This window comes from Mus caroli, chromosome 2 (assembly GCF_900094665.2).
Source record: "Mus caroli chromosome 2, CAROLI_EIJ_v1.1, whole genome shotgun sequence".
NCBI classification, from domain to species: domain Eukaryota; kingdom Metazoa; phylum Chordata; class Mammalia; order Rodentia; family Muridae; genus Mus; species Mus caroli.
The window spans coordinates 1,754,597-1,776,131 of record NC_034571.1 but is presented as its reverse complement, the minus strand read 5'-3'; the positions used below and the strand labels follow the sequence as shown (position 1 = coordinate 1,776,131).

The 21,535-nt window shown below is 45.4% G+C and overlaps 2 protein-coding genes across 3 annotated transcripts in view; both read right to left on the bottom strand.

The window, feature by feature from the left end:
- Positions 1–659: 659 nt before the first annotated feature.
- LOC110289580 (60S ribosomal protein L36a-like) lies at positions 660–2,166 on the bottom strand. The gene has a single exon (XM_021155858.2). It carries the CDS (start codon positions 1,023–1,025, stop codon positions 705–707), a length of 321 nt encoding a protein of 106 aa, XP_021011517.1. The 5' UTR covers positions 1,026–2,166; the 3' UTR covers positions 660–704.
- Positions 2,167–4,386: 2,220 nt separating this feature from the next.
- Positions 4,387–21,535, bottom strand: part of Phyh (phytanoyl-CoA 2-hydroxylase) — a 23,313-nt gene continuing 6,164 nt past the window's right edge. The window contains exons 3-9 of one of the 2 annotated variants that reach the window (XM_021182987.1): positions 17,118–17,228; positions 15,315–15,483; positions 13,909–13,990; positions 11,769–11,950; positions 7,003–7,152; positions 5,305–5,439; positions 4,387–4,816 (exon numbers count right to left, since the gene is read on the bottom strand). In XM_021182987.1, coding sequence (XP_021038646.1) covers positions 4,763–4,816; positions 5,305–5,439; positions 7,003–7,152; positions 11,769–11,950; positions 13,909–13,990; positions 15,315–15,483; positions 17,118–17,228 — 883 coding nt within the window. In that variant the 3' untranslated portion in view covers positions 4,387–4,762. The remainder of the gene's footprint in view (positions 4,817–5,304; positions 5,440–7,002; positions 7,153–11,768; positions 11,951–13,908; positions 13,991–15,314; positions 15,484–17,117; positions 17,229–21,535) is intronic. The other variant, XM_029473820.1, reaches the window with a different exon arrangement.

Below are 21,535 nucleotides of genomic sequence, written 5' to 3'. Positions count from 1 at the left end.
CCACCCACAAGGGGCCTTTCCCCCTTGATCACTAATTGAGAAAATGCCTTACAGTTGGATCTCATGGAGGCATTTCCCCAACTGAAGCTCCTTTCTCTGTTATAACTCCATCTGTGTCAAGTTGACACAAAACTAGCCAGTACAGTTCTGTTCCCTCATCTTCCCATCACACAGCATGTTCCAGGAAAATGACCAACCTCAAGGAGAGTGACAGTTTCAGGGACCAAATGTGTCCCGACCTGCAGAATAGTGAATGGTGAACGAGGACTGGGAACCACCTGGAAGAGAATGGGAGAACAAGAAACCCAAAGAATGCCGGGCTTGGTGGTGCACGCCTTTAATCCCAGCACTTGGGAGGCAGAGCAGGCGGATTTCTGAGTTCGAGGCCAGCCTGGTCTACAAAGTGAGTTCCAGGACATCCAGGGCTATACAGAGAAACCCTGTCTCGAAAAACAACAACAACAATAACAACAACAACAACAAAAAAACAACAAAAAACAAAAAAACAAAAAAAGAAAGAAACACAAAGAATGGACAGCAAGTTACAGAAAACTCTGATCAAGCTGACAAATTTTATTTTTCCCAGCCTCCCCCCCCTTTTTTTTTAATTTCTGAAAGCTTTTAATTTATTCCCTCCCAAAAGACCAGCTGCAATCAAAGGGTTTGAAAGGTCAAGATTTTATTGTCTTCATAACAAAATCGGCTTAGAACGGGATCACTTGGCCCTTTCTCTTCTTGTCTCCTCCTAATTCAAAATGCTTGCATCTCTTAATAGCCAGCATCCTCTTAGATCTGCAGCTGGGCTCAACACACTCCAGTCTCAGCACAATCTTCTTTGTAGTTTTAGCCTTTTTGCAGAAAATAGGCTTAGTTTGCCCACCATAGCCACTCCATTTCCTGTCATAACGTCGTTTTCCCTGGGCATACAGAGAATCCTTGCCCTTCTTGTACTGTGTCACCTTGTGGGGTTGGTGCTTCCCACATTTCTTGCAGAATGCCTGGCGGGTCTTAGGCATGTCCACCATGTTCGAAGGAGCGCCCAGGCAGGTTTTATACCCAATGGAAGCAGGATATGGGGCGGGGCATGGAGCAGGGCTGCTTAGTCTTCTGGGGAAAGCACCTGCTCCCAAGAACAGAATGCTGGCTGGGTACAGAAAGGACAGAAGAGCTTGCTAGGTACCTGCCCACTAAAATCTATAGCTACTTGTTCTACCTGACTTTAAGATCTATCGCAATTTGTTCTCCGCTGAGCTAGTTCTTTCCCACAGAGGTCTCAACTTTTCCCAAAGAGATCTCAACTAAGCTAGTACTTTTCCAGTAAGGCCAAGACTTTGTGAGTAAGCACGTATGGTTGACAAGTTAACAGTTAACATTCAAACAGGGTCACTCCCTACACAAATGTACTCCTGGATCTCTCAGAACAGAGAGAAACTTTTAGATCAGTTCCTCTTGAAAAGGTCAGCTTAGGGACTGTGAAAAGGTCATGAAACACTCGCCCCTCTGGAAGGGAGAGGCTATTTAACATTTCTCAGACTAAAGGGCAGGAACCGGCCTGTGGGTGGGGACACTTTCCACAGGACAGACTGCCCACCTTCAGACAAGGGAAGTCCTTGGCCCTAAAGACCAATCAGTTTAAAGGGTGCACTGTACCGCCAATCATATTGTGCCTAGTTGCTGATGCTCTATTCTGCCCTTGGAAACCGTATAAAAACTTGCCAACTGGGTGCTGAGGGTCGCTGCCTCTCCTTCGGGTCTGGGACAACCCCAGTGCACTGGAACAATAAATTCCTCTTGCTTTTTGCATCGATCCTGGCTCCACGTGGTTTACTAAGGGGATCCCCAGTAAGCTAAGGCTCCCCGGAGTCTTACATTTGGTGCATGGGCCAGGAAGTGACTCCCTGTGGGAAAACACTGGAACAGTGAATCAGAGGTCTCAAGCTTTTAGCGTGGTTCCTGTTTGTCTTTCTGTTCATCAAAATCTGAGTCCGTAAGTTTGTTTGAACTTTTGCTTGCAAGTGTAGGGAGGCTCAGAGAGCTTATGGTGTCTGGTGCAGTGAACTGTGACAGGCAGATGTGCCTTAACTTTGCAAAGTTATGGACTGAAGGATGCTTCAGGCCCCCTGGAGAGAGCCGGGAGGGCTCTGCTCCTTCTGGAAACAGCAAGGCAATATCAGCAGGAGCTGAGTCTTGCTATAACCTGGCTTACTTGGCTCCTGACGTATAGGCAGGAGCACCTGGTGTCTGTAACTGGGCCCATGGAAGGGGCAAACTGTGTGTTTATTGTCTTTATCTGTGTTCTTGTACTTGGACGCCCAGCCATGACAGGGTTGAGCTGTCTGTGTGGTTGATTGTTTTTCTTTGTTTGTTGTTATCTATGTTCTTGGACTTAGATTGACAAACATTTTTTTGGACATTGGACAGACTGAAAAACAAGTTAGTTACTCTCTGTTCCTCTGAATGGCCCACTTTCGTAGTAGGGTAGCCACCTGTAGGGATCTTCAAATTGCAGGTGATCAAAGCAGGAAAGGAGAGAGTCTTTGGGCCAGGATCCCTCGGGCACCCAGACCAAGTGCCCTATATAGTTACCTGAAAAAAAAAAAAATCCAGTGGAGGATACCACCACCCCCCCTTGTTGGTAAAAGCCTTTCTTTTTCCAGGACCCACCTCACAGGCTCTGGCTGTCAGGAAGAAGGAAGTCTGGGAGGAGAGATCTGGACCTGAGAAACTTCTGGTCCTCTAAGACTCTTCAACAAGAGAGTTGTTACTCTGAGACCCTCCTCCTCCAAATCTCCCTACCCTTGCCCCCCATGGCCCCACCAGTGCCAGTACAGGTTCCGGGGTCCTCAGCCCATAGGAGACCGGGGCCATTGTACCTCCCCACCTTTACCGGTCGAGGAGTGGGAGGAGACTCCCACCTTCTCTGCTCTGCCATGAGGACATAAAGTCTGAGAGCGACCTCCCCTGATACCATTGTGGCTCTCCCACTAAGGGCTGGTTAATCTCTTTGAGAGTGTTTTATTTATAATGCAGGAAGCCAGAAGCCAGGAAGAATACCCCCTCAGACACAGGGGGCACCATCGATTGACCAGGCTGTCATGGACAGTGGGCTTTCCCTGACTAGACCTGACTGGGACTTTACATTTGACCAAGGTACGTGAGGTTAAGCAGAGACCAGATGAATTGCCCGCAGCCTTTCTAGAGCACCAATACACACCCTATGACCCCAGCAGCAAAGAGCATAAAATTGCCGTGACAATGGCTTTCATAGACCAGGCTAGTAGAGATATCAGGGAAAAGCATCAGAGGCTAGAAAGACAGAATAAGTCCTTGAAGAATTTAGTTCAGGTTGCTGAGAAAGTCAACCATAACAAGGAGACAGAGGAGGAAAAGGAGCAGAGAAAGAGAAAAAGGAAAAGCGACAGGGAAGGAATCTACAGAGTCCTGACTCTCAGGCTAGACTTAAAATATACAGAAGAAGAAAGGACTCAGATTGCTAGCCATCCTACCAACTATTACCAAGAGAAGGTAGAACAATGGCGCACACAAGAAGGGGGAACTATACTCCCCAGAAAGCAAGCAAAAGACTTACTAGGCCAAATGCATCAATGGACTCATTTAGGGGATAAAAAGCTTGTCCAAGCAGTTAAGGGGCCTAAAGTATATATAATGGACCTCAGGCTCTGGTCCAGAGCGATAGTAGAACAGTGTAAGGTATGTTGGCAAGTGAATGCTTATGCAGCCAAGAGTGAACAGGGCAAAAGACCTAGGGGAGAACGGCCTGGAGTTTATTTGGAGGAGGACTTTGCAGAAGTTAAGCCAGAAAAATATGGTTACAAATACCTTCTGGTATTTGTAGATGTTTTCCCTGGATGGGTTGAAACATACCCCACCAAGCTAGGTACCCTTGTTTTCATTCCTCAGCACCAAAGGATAGTAGGGCGATGACTAACCTGTGTTATGGAAGGTGTTGGGCTGGTGGTGTCTTGCAAGGAATTGTGTGTGAGAAAATGAGGTTCAACCTTTATCACCTCCATGGTTCTCTCCTGCACACTGTAGCTGTGAATATCCACTGTATGCTCTAACTGAGAACAACACCTCTATGGTAGGAAGCTGGTAGGAGGTGGGCTCATGAGGGGAGGGATGTACAACGTGAGGTAGACTGAACTTCCAAGAAATCATTTCTGCTTGCATAGAAAGAAATTGGGGGGCTGGAGAGATGGCTCAGCAGTTGAGAGCAATGACTGCTCTTCTGAAGGTCCTGAGTTCAAATCCCAGCAACCACATGGTGGCTCACAACCATCCATAATGAGATCTGACTCCCTCTTCTGGGGTGTCTAAAGACAGCTACAGTGTATTCATATATAATAAATAAATAAATCGTTAATATGCCTACATTATACTCAGTCACCTTTATTAGTTACACCCTAGGTTAGTTTTTCTTAAAACAGTAATACTTCACTCCATTAAGACAATAGTACCACATTAATTAAATTCATGAATCCCTAATACATGCATCTTGATCTTGTTAACAGGTGATAAAAAGATAACATCATCTCAGTTAAAAAATTTTTTTTCCTTAGATGTCTTGCTTTGCTTTGATGTCCTCTTTAAAGGATTTATAAGGAAGAGCTAACTTTTTTCATTTTGTTTATGGGGGAAAGAGGAGGAGATAGCATCCTTCTGTGTAGCTCAGGCTGTACTCGAACTCTCGATGCTCCTGTCTCAGACTATCATCCCAGTACCTCACTCTTGAAGGGCTGTTTCAAATGTTTATTCTTTCTCCTTTTACAAGTCGGCTTCGAAACATCCAAGTGTCCTAAAATAAGATCAAACAGAGTTTGTGGAATACTTCCATTGGCCTACCCACCATGATTAAAGGGGTTCAAAAGCCTTTATAAATGATTAAGTAGGAAAAATATTAATAGTTATATTGATTAATAGATAAACTACATTCTGGGACTCCAGTCAAGATAGTGTAGATGATTGGTGACACGGGGTGTGACTTCTGTGTGCCCCTTGTATTAACAGCCCTGAGTCATCGCTGATTCTGTCTTTGAGCCCTATGCCGGCCTTTGTGATGACAAAGAAAATAAAACCAGCTTTCCAAATCGAATGTGCCCACCCACGGGGATTGATTGAGTGGTCTGCAACAACAGGGACTATCCACAGCTAAAGCTCTATGTTGCCCTTCTTAGTGGGTTCAGCCACAGCTCTGAAGTGAGCGGGAAACAGAAGCCTGTCTGCTTTCAGATTAACCCCGAAGGAAGGGACCCCTAGCGTTTCCTCTGTGATCGCATGCAGTACCTTAAAGTCCATGACTCCTTGGAATCCATACTTTTTCTCTGCCATCTCGACAACTTCCTTTGCAATATTTTCTTGACTGGTGCCGCTCACATCGATAAACTGGCAGTCAGAGCTGCCAAAGTGGCAGGAAATTGCCTGTAGAGAAAGGACCGACTAAGACTGGAGAGGAGCAGTTTGTCGATCCCGTTTTGCCCGAAGCCAAGCAGAGCCCTCTGAGAACGGGACTGTTTCACTTGGATTTGATTTCTCAATTGGAGAGGTGGTCTACAGTATCTTACACCAGTCTCCTCCCAAGGCTAAGTGAGAAATTATAAAATATTAAAAATTTTCAAACAATGTTTGTGTGTGTTTGTATGCATGTCGCAAGAGGACATACATACCCATGCGGGAGTCAGAGAACACCTCTGCCTCCCAAATGCTGGGATTAAAGCCATGTGCCACCAGTGCCCGGTGACACTTCTTTTTAAAAGATGTATTTAGGAAGTCTAGTCCTTGAAGAGATCTTCAATATTTTTGGGCATTTAAATTTTTCCACCAGCACTCGGGAGGCAGGGGTAGGTGAATTTCTGAGTTCGAGGCCAGCCTGGTCTACAAAGTGAGTTCCAGGACAGCCAGGGCTACACAGAGAAACCCTGTCTCAAAAANAAAAAAAAAAAAAAAAAAAAAAAGAGGGAAATGTGAGTGAGCTCTTCCATGTGCATTCTGTTATGAAACAATGGTGAATATTTTTCTAGAATATTCAAGACACTAGAAAAAATAGAAAGGGTAAATTCATGATTTCAGAACGTATATTATTTGTACTGTAATGACTACAGCCCACACTTGTACGACTCTCAGGGCCATCCCTGCCTCTTGTTTTAAAACATTGGTGTAGTAGGCAGCACGGCTGTTGGATTGTGAAGTATTAGAATATTACTTAGCTTGATAGCTGGAGTTTTGCCAACCCCTCAGTTTTGTCCCAAGACAGCGCCTCTGCCTCCTTTGCCTAATTCCAAGCTCCAGACAAGCTAGAGGGAACGTAAGTGAAGAGAAGGCTATGTCTGGCACCTTCTCTTTGCCCTCAAAGAGCAGCAGGGCTGGATGAGAACCATGTGACAAACCATAAAACCCCACTTAGACCCAAAGGAGCCCTAAGGTTTGCAATGGACCCCTGTGTTCCCATAGGGAAGAGAGGACTCACAGGACTGGCAGATCTACTGGACTGGTGGAAGTGAGAAGCAGGGGGCATTTGTGGGGAATTTTTAATGTCGGCAGCAGTGTAGGAAGTTGTATACACTCTTAAGGTAAGGAATAGGAGTGCCTGCTGAATCTGATTTCTGTGTAAAGTTTAGAACTCAGTATTGTTTAGGATCAATGCTATATTTCTCAATAGTGAAGATATTATAAACTTGCTTCCTGTTGTGCCTTAGAGTGAACATTATAAATTCCAAATGATTCTCCTTTGGAAATTCAGCCATTGTCTTTGCCTTAGAAGCAGCTGAGTGCAGAAAAGGACACTGCTGTTGAGAACTCTATGGACAGTCACGGCTCAGGCCTATAATATTTTGTTTCCTCCTAACAGAGTGAATATATATGCATTTCTTGGTCAACAAGCTGGTCCCTCAATAAGAAGCCCTGCAGTCTTTGCTATCTTAATGTATCTTGAAGGCTTTGTTCTAGACCACTCATCTCTGGAGAGGTAGCCATCTGAGTCCGTACTTTCCGGAAGCCTTGAGTTCTGTTCCGACCAGATCCATGGATGAGCAGAGGGTGGAAGAAAACGGTATCGCCCTTTTCCATCACTAGGTGGACCCGGGGGCTGTTGGGGTCATAGTCTTGGATGCCATGGTACATTTTGTTAACCCCTCCCTAGAACACATAAGAGAAGTCACATTCATATTCAAGGTGCCACCGTGAACAAGACTTCATCAGTAATGCAGCAGGGGAAGTGAGAGTCCTTGAACGTCTCCAAGGCAGCTTGTCTAAGTTAGACTCTAAATTTATATATATATATAAATATATATCCGAGAACTACAACTGACTTACATGGCTAACACGGGTGTGGTGCTTAATTTTAATATTAACTTGATATGTTTTCAGGATCTCCTGAGTAAGGAGCCTCCCTCCCCTGAAGAATTAGGGGGCAGCACTAGGTAAAATGGGGCTGCCAAAGGACTGTCTATGTTTTGGTGCTTTGCTGTCTCTGCTGCTGCTGCTGCTGCTGCTTCTGCTTCCTTTGATAATGCTAGAAGCCATGTTTCCAGGTTTCTACCCTGGACTAAGGAGCAAGCCCTCCAGAAACCTTCTAGGCTTTAGACATCAGACAGGGACTGCTGAGCCACTCAGCCCGGTCAACTGAGCAGCAACTACTGGGGCCTCTCCTGTGTGAGGCTGCCACCGTGGCACTGATTATTTTGACTGCTGAAGCACTCAGCTTCGAAGGACAACTGTTGCTGCTATTTTATTTAACGTGCGTTGATTTAATAAATTATATACATAATACCCATCCACTCTCAGTTCTGGCCCTCTACCGAGCCCTGACTAACTGAACAGGCAAGCAGACCTTTGTCTTGTGCATGTCCAACCTGAATCGGCAATGTTCTCACCTAGCATGGCAGTCTCCTTATCCAGATTTTCCTGCATATCAGGAGTATCATGGGGAAGCCAACTTTCCCCCCCCCCCAAATCAGGAGGGAAATACAAAATATTTGTATCACACCCAGAGTAGACCAAGAATAGGGAAAAAAAAAAAAAAGGTCAGGGAATGGGAGCACATAGCTATAATCCCAGCCCTGGGGGCGGAGGCACGGAGCCCCACACATACATCAGCCCACGGAGGTGCTCCTCAGCTACTGTCTACCATGCTTCCTATTTGTACAATTGTTGTTCTTTGACAATTTCACACCCAAGTGCACATGTGCATTCACATACACATACTTACACACATACACGTGCGCATACACACACACGCACGCACACACGAATTTTAGCCATTTCATACCCCTCTCTCCTTTCCCCACTGTGCCCTTCTTGCTAGCAGGCTTTCTCCCACTCCATCACCTGTCTTTCTGTGTGTGACCCATTGAGGTCATTGGACTTGCCTGGAACTCATCAAGCTGGCTAGGCTGGTCAATGAACCCCAGGGATCAGCCTGTCTCCACTGTCAGCAGAGATTTCAAGTGTTCCCACCATGCTCAGCTTTATTTCTTTATTTTAAAAAATGAGTTCTGGGGATCAAACTCAGGCCCTCATGATTGATTGCAAGACAAGCCTTTTATTGCCTAAGCTATCCTCCCAGCTCCAGCAGGAATTCTTGCTAAGACTATCCCAGATTCCTTTTGGGAAATGGCCTTTTGCCTATGGGCTACTGTTGCAGTTTTAACCCAGGGCTCTTTTCTCCCAGCTAGGTGGGTGTGTGACCCTACCCAAGCTAAGCTGGCCAGGAAGTGCTGCTGCTTGGGAATCCTCTAGACCATTCCTTTTGGCTTAAGTCAGCCAGAGCCCAGCTTCATGAGGAGGGATCGCCCATGCCACAGCGCATGTGCAGAAGAAGCCACAGGAAGTCTCATGGGATTTGTTTCTCTCCTTCCCTCTGTGCGGCCCAGTGAGTCCGGGCACTGTTCAGGCTTCACAGAAGCATACTTACCTACTTAGCCATCTCTGACCCTAAATTGATAAAGTGTACAATCTCAGGTTTACCATCATTAACAGACTAAAGGATTTTCATAATAATATGTTACATAGTATCTTTTTACAAATCCCAATATCCCAGGCTAGGTTGATGGCTCAGTGGGTAAAGGTGCTTGCTGCCAAGAGGGACCTCCAGGACCCACAAAGTGGAAGAGAGTGGATTCATGCTATGCAATGGTGCACACAAGAATGCCTGTACACACACACACACACACACACAGAGAGAGAGAGAGAGAGAGAGAGAGAGAGAGAGAGAGAGAGAGAGAGCAGGACTCTCCATTTCCACCAGGAGCTCAGTCCCCCGCCTTTACTGTGGAATATGATCTACCCTCTCACCTGAGAGTTCAGGATCTTCTGGCCTGAGATCTGAAATGCTGAGAATCTCTCTCCTAGTTCTCTGGCTCTGGCTTCCCAAATTTTCAGTGCATCTTATATCATCCCCCAAAATATCCGTTCTTGAAGAAATTGTTTGCTCTCCCTATTCATAGAAGCAAACACCTTTACTAGCTCCCCACAGCAAGTGCTGAGTGGGTTAGCGGACCAGGGTGCAGCCGAGCAGCCAAAGAAAGCTTGGCAATTAAAGAACTGAGCTATTAAGACACGCACCATATCAGGGAATCCTGAAATCAGTGTGCTAAGCAAAAGAAGCCATACGAAAGAGTGAATACTATAGAACTGTGTCCATACAAAAGAGTGAATGTTATAGAACTGTGTTTACACAACATCTTAGAAAGTGCAGAGTAGGGAGGGACTGGTGAGATGGTTAAGCGGTTAAGAGCACCGACTGCTCTTCCAAAGGTCCTGAGTTCAAATCCCAGCAACCACATGGTGGCTCACAACCATCCGTAACGAGATCTGATGCCCTCTTCTGGAGTGTCTGAAGACAGCTACAGTGTACTTACAAATAATAAATGAATAAATAAATATTAAATAAAAAAAAAGAAAGTGCAGAGTAATCTGAAAAAATAAAAATGGAAAACAGCTCAGTGGTTGTTTCTGATAACAGGCAGAGAGAGGAGTTTCTCTCTCTCTCTCTCTCTTTCTCTCTCTCTCCCTCTTTCTCTTTCTCTTTCTCTTTCTCTTTCTCTTTCTCTTTCTCTTTCTCTTTCTCTTTCTCTTTCTCTCTCTCTCCTCGCTCCTCCTGCTCTGTTGCTCAGGCCATCCTGAAACTCCCCATCCTACTGCATCACAGCCATTTGTCATTATGCCAGACTTGAGTATGATAACCAACATTATGTGCACTCTCCAAATTATATACTCTATATAGAACTCTAGAAGGGAGTTCCACCATGACCCTCAATGCTCAACTCAGTCACCAGGGCTCTGTAGCACAGTGGTTTCCCAACCTTCCAAATGCTGCAACCCTTTAGCACAGTTCCTCATGTTCTGGAGACCTCCAAGAAAATTATTTTCATTGCTACTTCATGACTATAATTTTGCTACTGTTAGAAACTGTGATGTAGATACCTGTGTTTTCCAATGTAAAAAGGTCATTGGACACCCCCAAGGGAGTTGCCACCCACAGGCAACTGAATGTTTTGAGAACTAATGCTCTAGTTCTCTATTGGTTTTTGCAACCACATGTGACAGTCTGGCTCTCTTTTCACTCTAAGATCCACCATCAATTGGTGAGTAAAACTAAGTTGTCATTTACCACACATGTAGGGCTGAACTGTTTAAGAATGGCCTTTAGGAAAGTATGTAGCACTTACCCAAGTCCCCCACATTGGCTTGGCTTTCAAACTCATGTAGGAAGGAGATACCATTGGATATTTTACCTGACATTCTCAGATTTGCTCTGATTCTAATTGTGTATCTCAAGATGATACTCTGCTAAGAAAGGAAGCACAGCCTCTTCCCTAGACTCCTCATGTACACTGATCAAAATTAAAACAGCAAAGGCATCTGGGAAGACTCAGTAGGGATGCTGAGGAGATGGTCATTCCAGCATGAGGACCTGAGCTTGGTCCTCAGAACCCATGTTTAAAAAAAGAAAGAAAAGCCAGGCGTGGGGGTGCACACCTTTAATCCCAGCACTCAGGAGGCAGAGGCAGGCAGATCTCTGAGTTTGAGGCCAGCCTGGTCTACAGAGTGAGTTCCAGGACAGCCAGGGCTACACAGAGAAACCCTGTCTCGAAAAACCAAAAAAAGAAAAAGAAGAAAGAAAGAAAGGAAGAAAGAAAGAAAGAAAGGGAGGGAGGGAGGGAGGGAGGGAGGGAGGNAGGAAGGAAGGAAGGAAGGAAGGAAGGAAGGAAGGAAAGAAAGAAAGAAAGAAAGAAAGAAAGAAAGAAAGAAAGAAAGGAGAAAAAAGCAGCTGGAGAGGTGGTTAAGAGTACCAGCAGCTCTTCCAGAGGACCTGGGTTCGATTCCAGCCACCCACATGGTGGTTACCACTATCTGTAAACCCAGTTCCATGGGATCTGACCTCTGCAGGCATCAGGCACACATGTGGTGCACAGATGTATATGCAGGCAAAACACTCAGACACATAAAATAAAAATAATTTTAAAAAGAAAGAAAGAAAAGAAAAGGTCGGGTGTGCAAATGTTTGTTTCAATCCCCATGCTGGGGAGGAAGAGGGAGGGATTCCTGGGGCTCACTGGACAGCTGGTCTAGCCTACTTGGTGAGAGACTCTGCTTGAAAAAGATAGATGGCACCTGAGGAATGCACATGTATGTGCACAGGGGTGCACATGTGCATACACACATATACCACACACACACACACACACACACACAGAGAGAGAGAGAGAGAGAGAGAGAGAGAGAGAGATTGAGCAGTTATGCAGACTTACCTCCCACTTGGGGTAAGCATGTGGCTTCAGAGTGCCTTTGTGGGTACCTGGGAGCACAACCAGACAACCGTTGTTTCTGTCAATGTGCTCCATGGCTGTCCAAGCACAAACAATTAGGTTGCTAGGTCGGAAGGGGAAATAGTGCAGATCCTGATGCAAGGGATGCCGGGATGTCTTCTTGCCTGCAAGAGAACCTGCTGTCAAAGACAAAAGTCTTGGGATTTTGTCATTGCCTGAAAACCTGGAATACTGACCTAGCTAACCAAAACCAAAGGAATGAAACAGTGTGTCTAGAATCAGTCTGAAGAGATAAGCAACAAAGTACCAAAGTATCAACAAGTGTTCCACATCCTCTCTTTCCTGCCAGGTTCCACAGGACGGGTGGTTAGTGGTCCTTGCCTGCAATCACACAGTCTCTGTTACACTGTATTCCTGGGTCACTTGGGATTTGTCACAGGGCAGCATTCAATAAGGAGCACACTACAGCTGGAGTAATGATATTAAGGAGAATGCTATAGAGCCACTCCCTAGTTCTCCCTTTGAAGTGGCTGAAGGCTCTCTCAGAAGTTGTCCTCAGGGAGATGACAGACATGTATCCAGCCGTTGCCACACTCCCTGGCTTTGCCCTTGGATCATCTGTTCCTGGGCTCTTGAATAAAGAAACATGGTATTCTTATGCTTTTTTTGGTTGGTTGGTTGGTTAGTTGGTTGGGTTTTTTTTTGTTTGTTTGTTTTTGTTTTTTTGTTTTGTTTTGTTTTTTTTTTTTTGTCCTGCTATCAGAAGGAAACATGAAAAAGCAAATGGCTCTCATGGCTGATTTCTTCTGCCAGCAGGATTTCTCCATATGGGTCAAGAGCCAACTGCAGTATACAAATGTATACACCTGGATGCTATTTCTGGTATAGTGAGTTCTTTGAATATACATGTAAGCAAGTCCAAGGTGTCGTAAGAGTTCAGGTGTAATTTAAAATAATAGCTTGAATTGTGTTAGTCCACATAATGCTTTCAGGACAGGGATGCAGACACACTGCCACAGCTAAGAGCAGCTTAGAGTCATCGCGGCTTTGTGGGTAAGCTATTTGTCTTGCAAGCATGAAGACCTGAATTCAATCCTCAGAACCTATACTGGCTAATCTATGTCAACTTGACACAAGCTAGAGTCATTTGAAAGGAGGGGAGTTCAACTGAGAAAATGTTTCCAGAAGACCTGGCTGTAGGGCATTTTCTTAACTAGTGATTGACCTGGGATGGCCTAGCCCATTGTGACCATCATTGTGTGGTGGTCCCAGATCCTACAAGAAAGCAGGCTAAGTAAGTCTTGTAAGCAGGACCATGACCTCTGTCTGAACTCCTGCCTCCAGGTTCCTGCCTCACTTGAGTTCCTGTCCTGACTTCCTCTGATGATGAACAGTGAGAAGGAAGTGTAAGGCAAATAGACCCTTTCCTCCCCAACTTTCTTTGGTCGGGATGTTTCACAACAGCAACAGTAACCCTGACTAAGACAGAGCCCATGTAGAAATGCCAGGCCTGATAGCGCATACTTACAATCTTATCACTGGGGAGACAGAACAGAAGGATCCCAGGGCTCCCTGACTATCCAGCCTAGCCTGATTGATGAGCAGCAGGCTAAGGAGAGATCCTGCCTCCAGGGAGACAGGCAGAATTCCCACGGACACCAAGGTCGTCAACGTACACACCCTCTCATGGGCATATAAGCACAGGCACATGTGGCAGCACTTGTATACAGGTGAGCACACATACATATAGTTTAAAAATAGATTGAAAAGTTTAGACATGCTGTGCAGTGCTGGCGCACGCCTTTAATTGAAACCCTGTCTCAAAAAACAAAGAAACAACCCCACAGTGACTAGGAGGAGTTTATGATATACAGTCTATTGTTTGCTAAGTGCTTAGCCTGTCATGTGACTATTTACAATACCCCCACAGTCACTATGTGAAACCAGTTACTCTTCGGTGTTGCTATAATATAAATTGTTTTAAGAGTTAAATAAAAGTCCATACATTCCCTAATCTAAACTTTGATAGTTGTACACACGACATGGTTTAAATATCAACTTTACATATTTAGTCTAACAATACTTTCCTTTTGTTTTTCCCTAACAAACAAGATTCCTTTACCAACATCTGGAGGCTTGTTGATCAGCATCCCATGCAGAGCCATAATATTGGGTCCCGTGAAACACTCCACATACTTCAGAATCTAAGAAAAAAGCAGTTAAAAAAAAAAATAAAATGCCGGGCGTGGTGGCGCACGCCTTTAATCCCAGCATTTGGGAGGCAGAGGCAGGCGGATTTCTGAGTTTGAGGCCAGCCTGGTCTACAAAGTGAGTTCCAGGACAGCCAGGGCTACACAGAGAAACCCTGTCTCGAAAAACCAAAATAAATAAATAAATAAATAAATAAATAAATAAAAATAAAACAACTTCACAGGAAGTCAGAAGCATAAGTAAATGGCATCACGTAGGATGATCCACAGAAGAACCAAGATGGCGGAGCAGGCTGAGGCAGAAGGATGTGGAGTTTCAGAGCCAGTTTTAGATAGAATAAGACTCCATCTAAAACAGTAACAATAACAACAATAACAACAACAAACAATGGGGCTGGAGAGATGGTTCAGGGGTTAATAGCACTGGCTGCTTTTCCATAGGTCCTGAGTTCAATTCCCAGCAACCACATGGTGGCTCACAACCATCTGTAATGGAATCTGATGCTGTCTTCAGGTGTGTCTGAAGATAGATACAGTGTACTCATATACATTAAATACATAAATCTTTAAAATAACAACAACAACAAATTAACACCAAAAATGCAGGACTGGCAGTGTAGTTCAGGAGTTTATCAGCATTGTGTGACAGCCATATTTTGGGTTCAGTGAAAAACTCCACATATTTTAGAACCTAAAGTAGGGGGTGGAGCAGGGCAACACCTTAACTAGGGTATACAAGGCCCTGAATTGGGTAAGCAACATCAAAACAAGCAAACAAACAAATTTTATAATGCTACTGACAGAGCCATTACAATAAATAAATTGACAAGTAACAGTTTTATAACTGTTGGTACCCTGTTATTGAGTCTTAGATGAGGTCTCTTGTTCTTCACAACAAACATAATTAGCCCAGTCCATAGAAAAGCCTTTCCATCATGGTGCTATGGAGAGTTGGAGTGAGATAATTCTTCATTTGGAATGAAGGTGATTGTAGAGTCTCTGTGCACTGTAGGATCTCTGGGTCCCACTGATAGCATCCTTGATCTCTACCCATTAGAAGCTATCAGCTCTCCCACCCCACCCCAAATGTGACAACTAACAATGTCTCCAGATGCCAATACAATAGCCAGTGTGGGGCAGAGTCATTTTCACTTAAGAGCATAGCTCCAGTATCCTATATAGAGAGGAGTTGGAAGGAGGCAGACCTGCCATTAAGCTGATGGGAAAGGGGCATGGGGCTGGATGGTGTGACCTGAGCAGATGCTGGAGACAGACTTACAAACTGGCCATTAAGCAGGAAGGCAGGCCGGGCTCTCACCTCGGGGAGAAGGCAGTATCTGAAGAGCTCCTCATCTTCTTGGAAATCCTGGATCTTTGAAACAATCCTATCACTTAGCATATAATCCTGTTTTGCAAGGGCCACGTCTCTCATTATAACGATCCCCGGTGGTTTCACCTCCTCTCTACAGATTCTTTCAAACTCTGCTCTAGAAATGAGATTTACAAAGAGCGTTATTATGTGGGCTTCCAAATACCTGGCTGGCTCTGCTGAGAACTTTGCAGATTCTGGGATCGCTTCTCTGATCTAGTAGAGTAAATGCTTGTGGGGAGGAGGAAAATGTGGCCAGAAGTCCTGCCTTCTACCTGGAACTATTACCTCAAAGTACATCCTCCACAGCAGACCAGTGGGGAAACTGTGTGTGTGTGTGTGTGTGTGTGTGTGTGTGTGTGTGTGTGTACGCGCTCGCACAGTCTAGACTGGCTGGCCACTGAGTGCTCCTCTCCCCAGGGCTGGGCTACAGGTATATACTGCCATTCATGGCTTTTACATGGATGCCAGAGATTCGAACTCAGGTCCTTATGCTTGCACAGTGAGCCCCGTCTCTGGCCTGAGAAGTGACACTGTAATAATAGAGGCTGAGCATCCTTTACCCAAAGTGCTTGGGGGCAGAACTGTTTTGGATTTCAGATTTTTTTTTTTTTAAGACAGGGTCTCATTTTAAAGCCCTGGGGATACTGGAACTCACTCTGTAGACCAGGCTGGCTTCAAACTCACAGAGATCCCCCTGCTTCTGCTCCTTGAGTGCTGGACTCAAAGGTATGTGCCACCACACCTGTCTTGGATTTCAGATTTTAAAAACTAAATACTTGTAATATATGCATAATGAGATAACCTCATGATGGGACCCAGGTCAACACAGAATTCACTTGTGTTTCCATTACAACCTGTACACAGGCCTAACGGCATCTTATGCATCATTTTTGCCCGTTTTGACTTCTACCCTTCACGAGAGGTTGTGTGAGGGGTTTTCCAGCTACTGCTCCATGTTGTCACTCAGGGAGGCTTTAGATTTATTTGATGTTAAAGGTTGAACATCCCTAATGCAAAAACATTGGAAAAGCAAACATTTCTGTAGCACCTCTGGGTGCCGAACCCTGGTCTGAGCACCTGACACTGACTTCCCTTATTTTGTTCCCACAACATGAAGACACCAGTAGACTCAAAATGCCCCATTTTAAGAACAGGGAAACTGAGGCATATGCAGATTGCCCAAGCACATTATGCGTAGGACTAAGACCCAAGCCAGAGAGTCTGGCACTTGAGTTTCCATTTCTAAACACTCCCAAACAAATCATCCTTAAAAAAGAATCTCTGAACTCATCTGGGGAGGCGGCTTAGTGAATCAAGCACTGCTGGCTCACTCAAGGCAAGAGTACAGAAAGGGGGATGTGAGAGTGTGGAGCTATATTCCCTTCATTACTTCTGTGAGATATACATAGAGGCAGGAGGGCTACAGAAAGTCCTCAGGCCAGTGAATAACAACAGCAAACAAAAAAGAGACCTTGTCCCAAGCAGGGAGAACAGAGGGGACAGACAGACAGTGCGGCTGTCCTAGGACCTCCACATGCATGAGTTGAAACCCACACACATCAGTTCCTGGACACACATCTCCCCCCCCCCCCACACACACACACATAAACTGTGAACATGCAGAAGCTAGTCTAAACCTGTGTTACCATTGCATTCATGTAATGCAGCTTTTTGCACTTGATCTCAGCCAAAAGGCTGAGACGCGATATAATGCAGCTTTTTGTAAAATCATAAACAGAAGTATTATACCGAAAACGTTGAATGTCATCATCAGATACGAGATTTTTAATGACGAGAAACCCATTTTCTTCATAAAATTTTCTCTGCTCCAGGCTGAGGACATTATTATCCAAAGTATACCTAAAGAAAACAAAGAACCTCCAAGTAAGTCCCCGTTTTAAATTACAAGCTAGCAGTATACCTGAAAGAAAGAAAACTAAATTCAAGGCTTCAAATCCCTAGCCAGAAGAATTATTCAAGGCCCTAGTCAGAAGGTTTACAGACTTAAAGCCATAAACATAAGAGAGTCGGGCGGACCCAAAGGCTGTAAAGTTATCCCAGGAACCAACTAGCCATTGAGATAAAAAAAAAAAAAAAAAGGCTAGCCGGGCAGTGGTGGCACATGCCTTTAATCCCAGTTCTCGGGAGGCAGAGGCAGGCNGATTTCTGAGTTCGAGGNCAGCCTGGTCTACAGAGTGAGTTCCAGGACAGCCAGGGCTACACAGAGGAACCCTGTCTCAAAAAACCAAAAAAAAAAAAAAAAAAAAAAAAAGGCTAGTAATCTCTGGACAAGCTCAGATGAATAATGGGCCACCTGCTGATATGGTTTGAGCTTAGCCAGATGCCCTGCCAACCAAGATAAACACCCTCCATTTAGAGTTACTGTCACATACTGCTCGCTGATGTTTAAACTGCCCACTTGTGTGTAACTGTGCCAATTTCCCCTAGTCCCCCACTCCTTTCCCATATAAACCCCTAACTTTTGAGCCTTAGGGTCAACACCTCTGTCTCCTGCGTGAGATACGTGTCGCCTGGAGCTCCGTCATTAAACTACCTCGTGTGTTTACATCAAGATGGTCTCTTGTGATTCTTTGGGTGCACACTATCTCATGACTCGGGTAGGGGTATCCCCACGGAGGTCTTTCATACCAAGAATCTGTCTTACTATACAAATCTAACTGGCCTGGAACTTGCCAGGTAGACAAGGCTAGCCTTGAACTCAGAGATCTGCCTGCCTCTGCTTCTTGAGTAAAGGGACCAGAGATATGTGCTCCCACAGCCTGCCTGCATTTGTACTTTTCAACTCAACATTTCTATGTGTATGGCTTTAATGAAGTAGTGAGGACAAAGTTTAGAGTGTTAAGTCCAAAACATAGGGTACAGTCACCAAAAATGTGTATTACTGAAAAAAATATTAACCAAGGAATTATATCTGTGCAATAGATGTTAAAAATGAAGGGCAGAATACTGTGGTCACACTTGTTATAATAGGATAAAAATCATATAAAACAAAACACAGAGGGAGAGGAAGGAGAGAGGGCGTGTCAATGTCAGTAGCTGAGCAGTTGCAAAGCAATTTTGTTTTAAAACAATGGTTGCCTTTCAGCAATGATTTAAAATTCTGAATTTAAAAATTTCTATAGTGAATAAGTGTGGAGAGCCAGAGAACTGCCATGAGAGTAGTGTGTGTAGCCAAAGTCATGCGAGCAGTGTGTGTGGCCAAGGTCAGAGAGTATCTTGTGTAGCTGAAGTCATGGGAGCAGCATGTGTAGCCGAAGTCATGGGAGCAGCCTGTGTAGCCAAGAAGAACTCCTATCTTTGTTTAGTTTGTAAAGGGATTTTCTCAAGAGGCTTTGTTTGTTGAAGTGCCTATAGGCTGGAGCTGCAGAAATAAACTTTGAGCCTTGACCAGAACACTGTCTTGGCTCCATTCTTCTCTGGCCCATGGCCTTTTCATTCCCAGCACTCCTTTCAGGTGACCCTGCTCAACCTTAAGCCACTGGATGGCTACAAATAAGCATTGTCTTTCAAATGGAAGATCAATTCAATTAAGTATATGTGATATGTATAATATAAATATTTCTTAAGTTAGGGTCTCACTTTGTAGCAGTCTTGAACTTGGAATCCTCCTGCCTTAGCAAAGTCTGGGATTCCAGGAACGTACCACACCCAAATCATACATTTTAAATAGTCTAGTCAGTACACTCTCAGAAGCAACCAAAGTAAGAAAATACACAAAGTCAGATCAACCCACCCACTCCTTAAGGTTGGTGTTGTGACTTTGTCTATGATATTCATATCCCTTTCATATTCATATTGCTCCCCTTAAAAACAAGGCAATACACATGTCAGGTGCTGGCCTACAGTTGTCTCAGCTGCTCAGGAGGCTGGAGAGACCTAGGCTCAAGACCGGGTGAGACCTTGCTTCTTACACACTATCTCTCTCCATGTGTGTCTCGTGTGTGTGTGTGTGTGTGTGTGTGTATGTGTGTGTGCGCGCATCTGTCTGTCTCTCTCTGTCTCTGTGTCTTTCTCCCTGTGTCTCTTCATCTCTCTGACTCTCTTATCTCTGTGTCTCTCTCTTTCTCTTGTGAAGAGCCGCCCTCACATTCACCATTACAAGATGGCGCTGACATCCTGTGTTCTAAGTAGTAAACAAATAATCTGCACATGTGCTGGGGTAGTTTTCCACTCCATGTGCTCTGCCTTCCCCGTGACGACAACTCGGTCGATGGGCTGCAGCCAATCAGGGAGCGACACGTCTGAGGCGGAGGACAATCCTCCATAAAAGGGANGGGGTTTTGCCATTCGCCCCTCTTCTCCTCTGGCTCCTGAAGAAGTAAGCAATAAAGCTTTTGCCGCAGAAGATTCCGGTTGTCCTGAGCATGTTCTTGCCGGTGGGGACAAAAGCTCGGGATAAGTGGTGCCGAAATCCAGGAACCACCATCACACCTGCGCATGGAAGATCCCTCGTTTGAGGGGCGGGACCAGAACTGCAGGATACATTACAGCTTTATGAGGTATGTCTGGCCTTGAACTTTCTCTAGTGTTAGAAGTCTTTTTGTTCCTTTTCACATGTCAACAAGTGGTTAAGGCAGGGTGGAGAATTCTGGACGAAATTCAAGACAGTCTATCAGAAGTAAAGTGGGGAGAGAGTAGGAGCAAAGAGGAAACATGGTGCACCAAATAAGTATACAGGCCTTTCCACGGGTCTTGAACCCGAGGAAAAGTTAATGTCAGGGAAGAATACCTGGGGAGAGATTGGAAGGAAAGAGGAGAAAAAAGNTGAGTTTAAGGAGCCAGCTCTTAGTAGCTGTGAATCAGATGAAGAACTTAGCCCCTCTGAGGAAACAGACTTGGAGGAGGAAGCAGCTCGTTATGAGAGAGAAAAGTACCAGCCAGATAAAATGCGAGCTAATCAGTCAAGAAAAAAGCCAAAAGCGGCTGGCAAAGGCCAGCTTGCGGCTCGGCCTCCAGGCAGTCAGCTTCAAGGTCATAGTGCACCTCCGCCCTATGCGGAGCCCCCGCCCTGCGTAGTGCGTCAGCCCTGCACAGAGAGGAAATGCACAGAGAGGCAGTGCGCAGACTCGTTCATTCCAAGAGAGGAACAAAGGAAAATGCAACAGGCATTTCCGGTCTTTGAAGGAGCTGAGGGTGGGTGTGTTCACGCTCCGGTAGAGTATATACAGATTAAAGAGCTTGCCGAGTCGGTCCGTAAATATGGAGCCAGTGCTAATTTTACCTTGGTGCAGTTAGACAGGCTTGCCGGCATGGCACTCCCCAGTATGGGCAAATATATGGAAGGGAGAGCTCTATGGCAAGAGGCTGCACAAACGCAGGCCCAAGCAAACGCTGCTGCTTTGACTCCAGAGCAGAGAGATTGGACTTTTGACCTGTTAATGGGTCAGGGAGCTTATACCGCTGATCAAACAAACTATCACTGGGGGGCTTATGCCCAAATTTCCTCCACAGCTATTAAGGCCTGGAAGGCGCTCTCCTGAACAGGCGAAGCCACTGGACAACTAACAAAGATCATCCAGGGACCCCAGGAGTCCTTCTCAGANTTTGTGGCCAGAATGACAGAGGCAGCAGAGCGTATTTTTGGAGATTCAGAGCAAACCGCACCTCTGGTAGAACAGCTCATTTATGAGCAAGCCACACAGGAGTGCCAAGCGGCCATAGCCCCAAGAAAGGACAAAGGCTTACAAGACTGTCTCAGGGTTTGTCGCAAGCTCGGGGGACCTCTCACCAATGCAGGCTTAGCGGCTGCCATCCTCCAATCCCAAAAACGCTCCATAGGCAGAAATGATCGGAGGACATGTTTTAACTGTGGGAAGCCTGGGCATCTTAAGAAAGATTGCAGAGCTCCAGACAAAAAGGGGGGAACCCTCACTCTTTGCTCTAAGTGTGGCAAGGGCTATCATAGAGCCGACCAGTGTNGCTCTGTGAGGGATATAAAGGGCAGATTCCTTCCCCCGCCTGATAATCAATCAGCTGATGTGTCAAAAAACGGGCCATCGGGCCCTCGTTCCCAGGGCCCTCAAAGATATGGGAACTGGTTTGTCAGGACCCAGGAAGCAGTCAGAGAGGCGACCCAGGAAGACCCACAAGGGTGGACCTGCGTGCCACCTCCGACTTCCTACTAATGCCTCAAATGAGTATTCAGC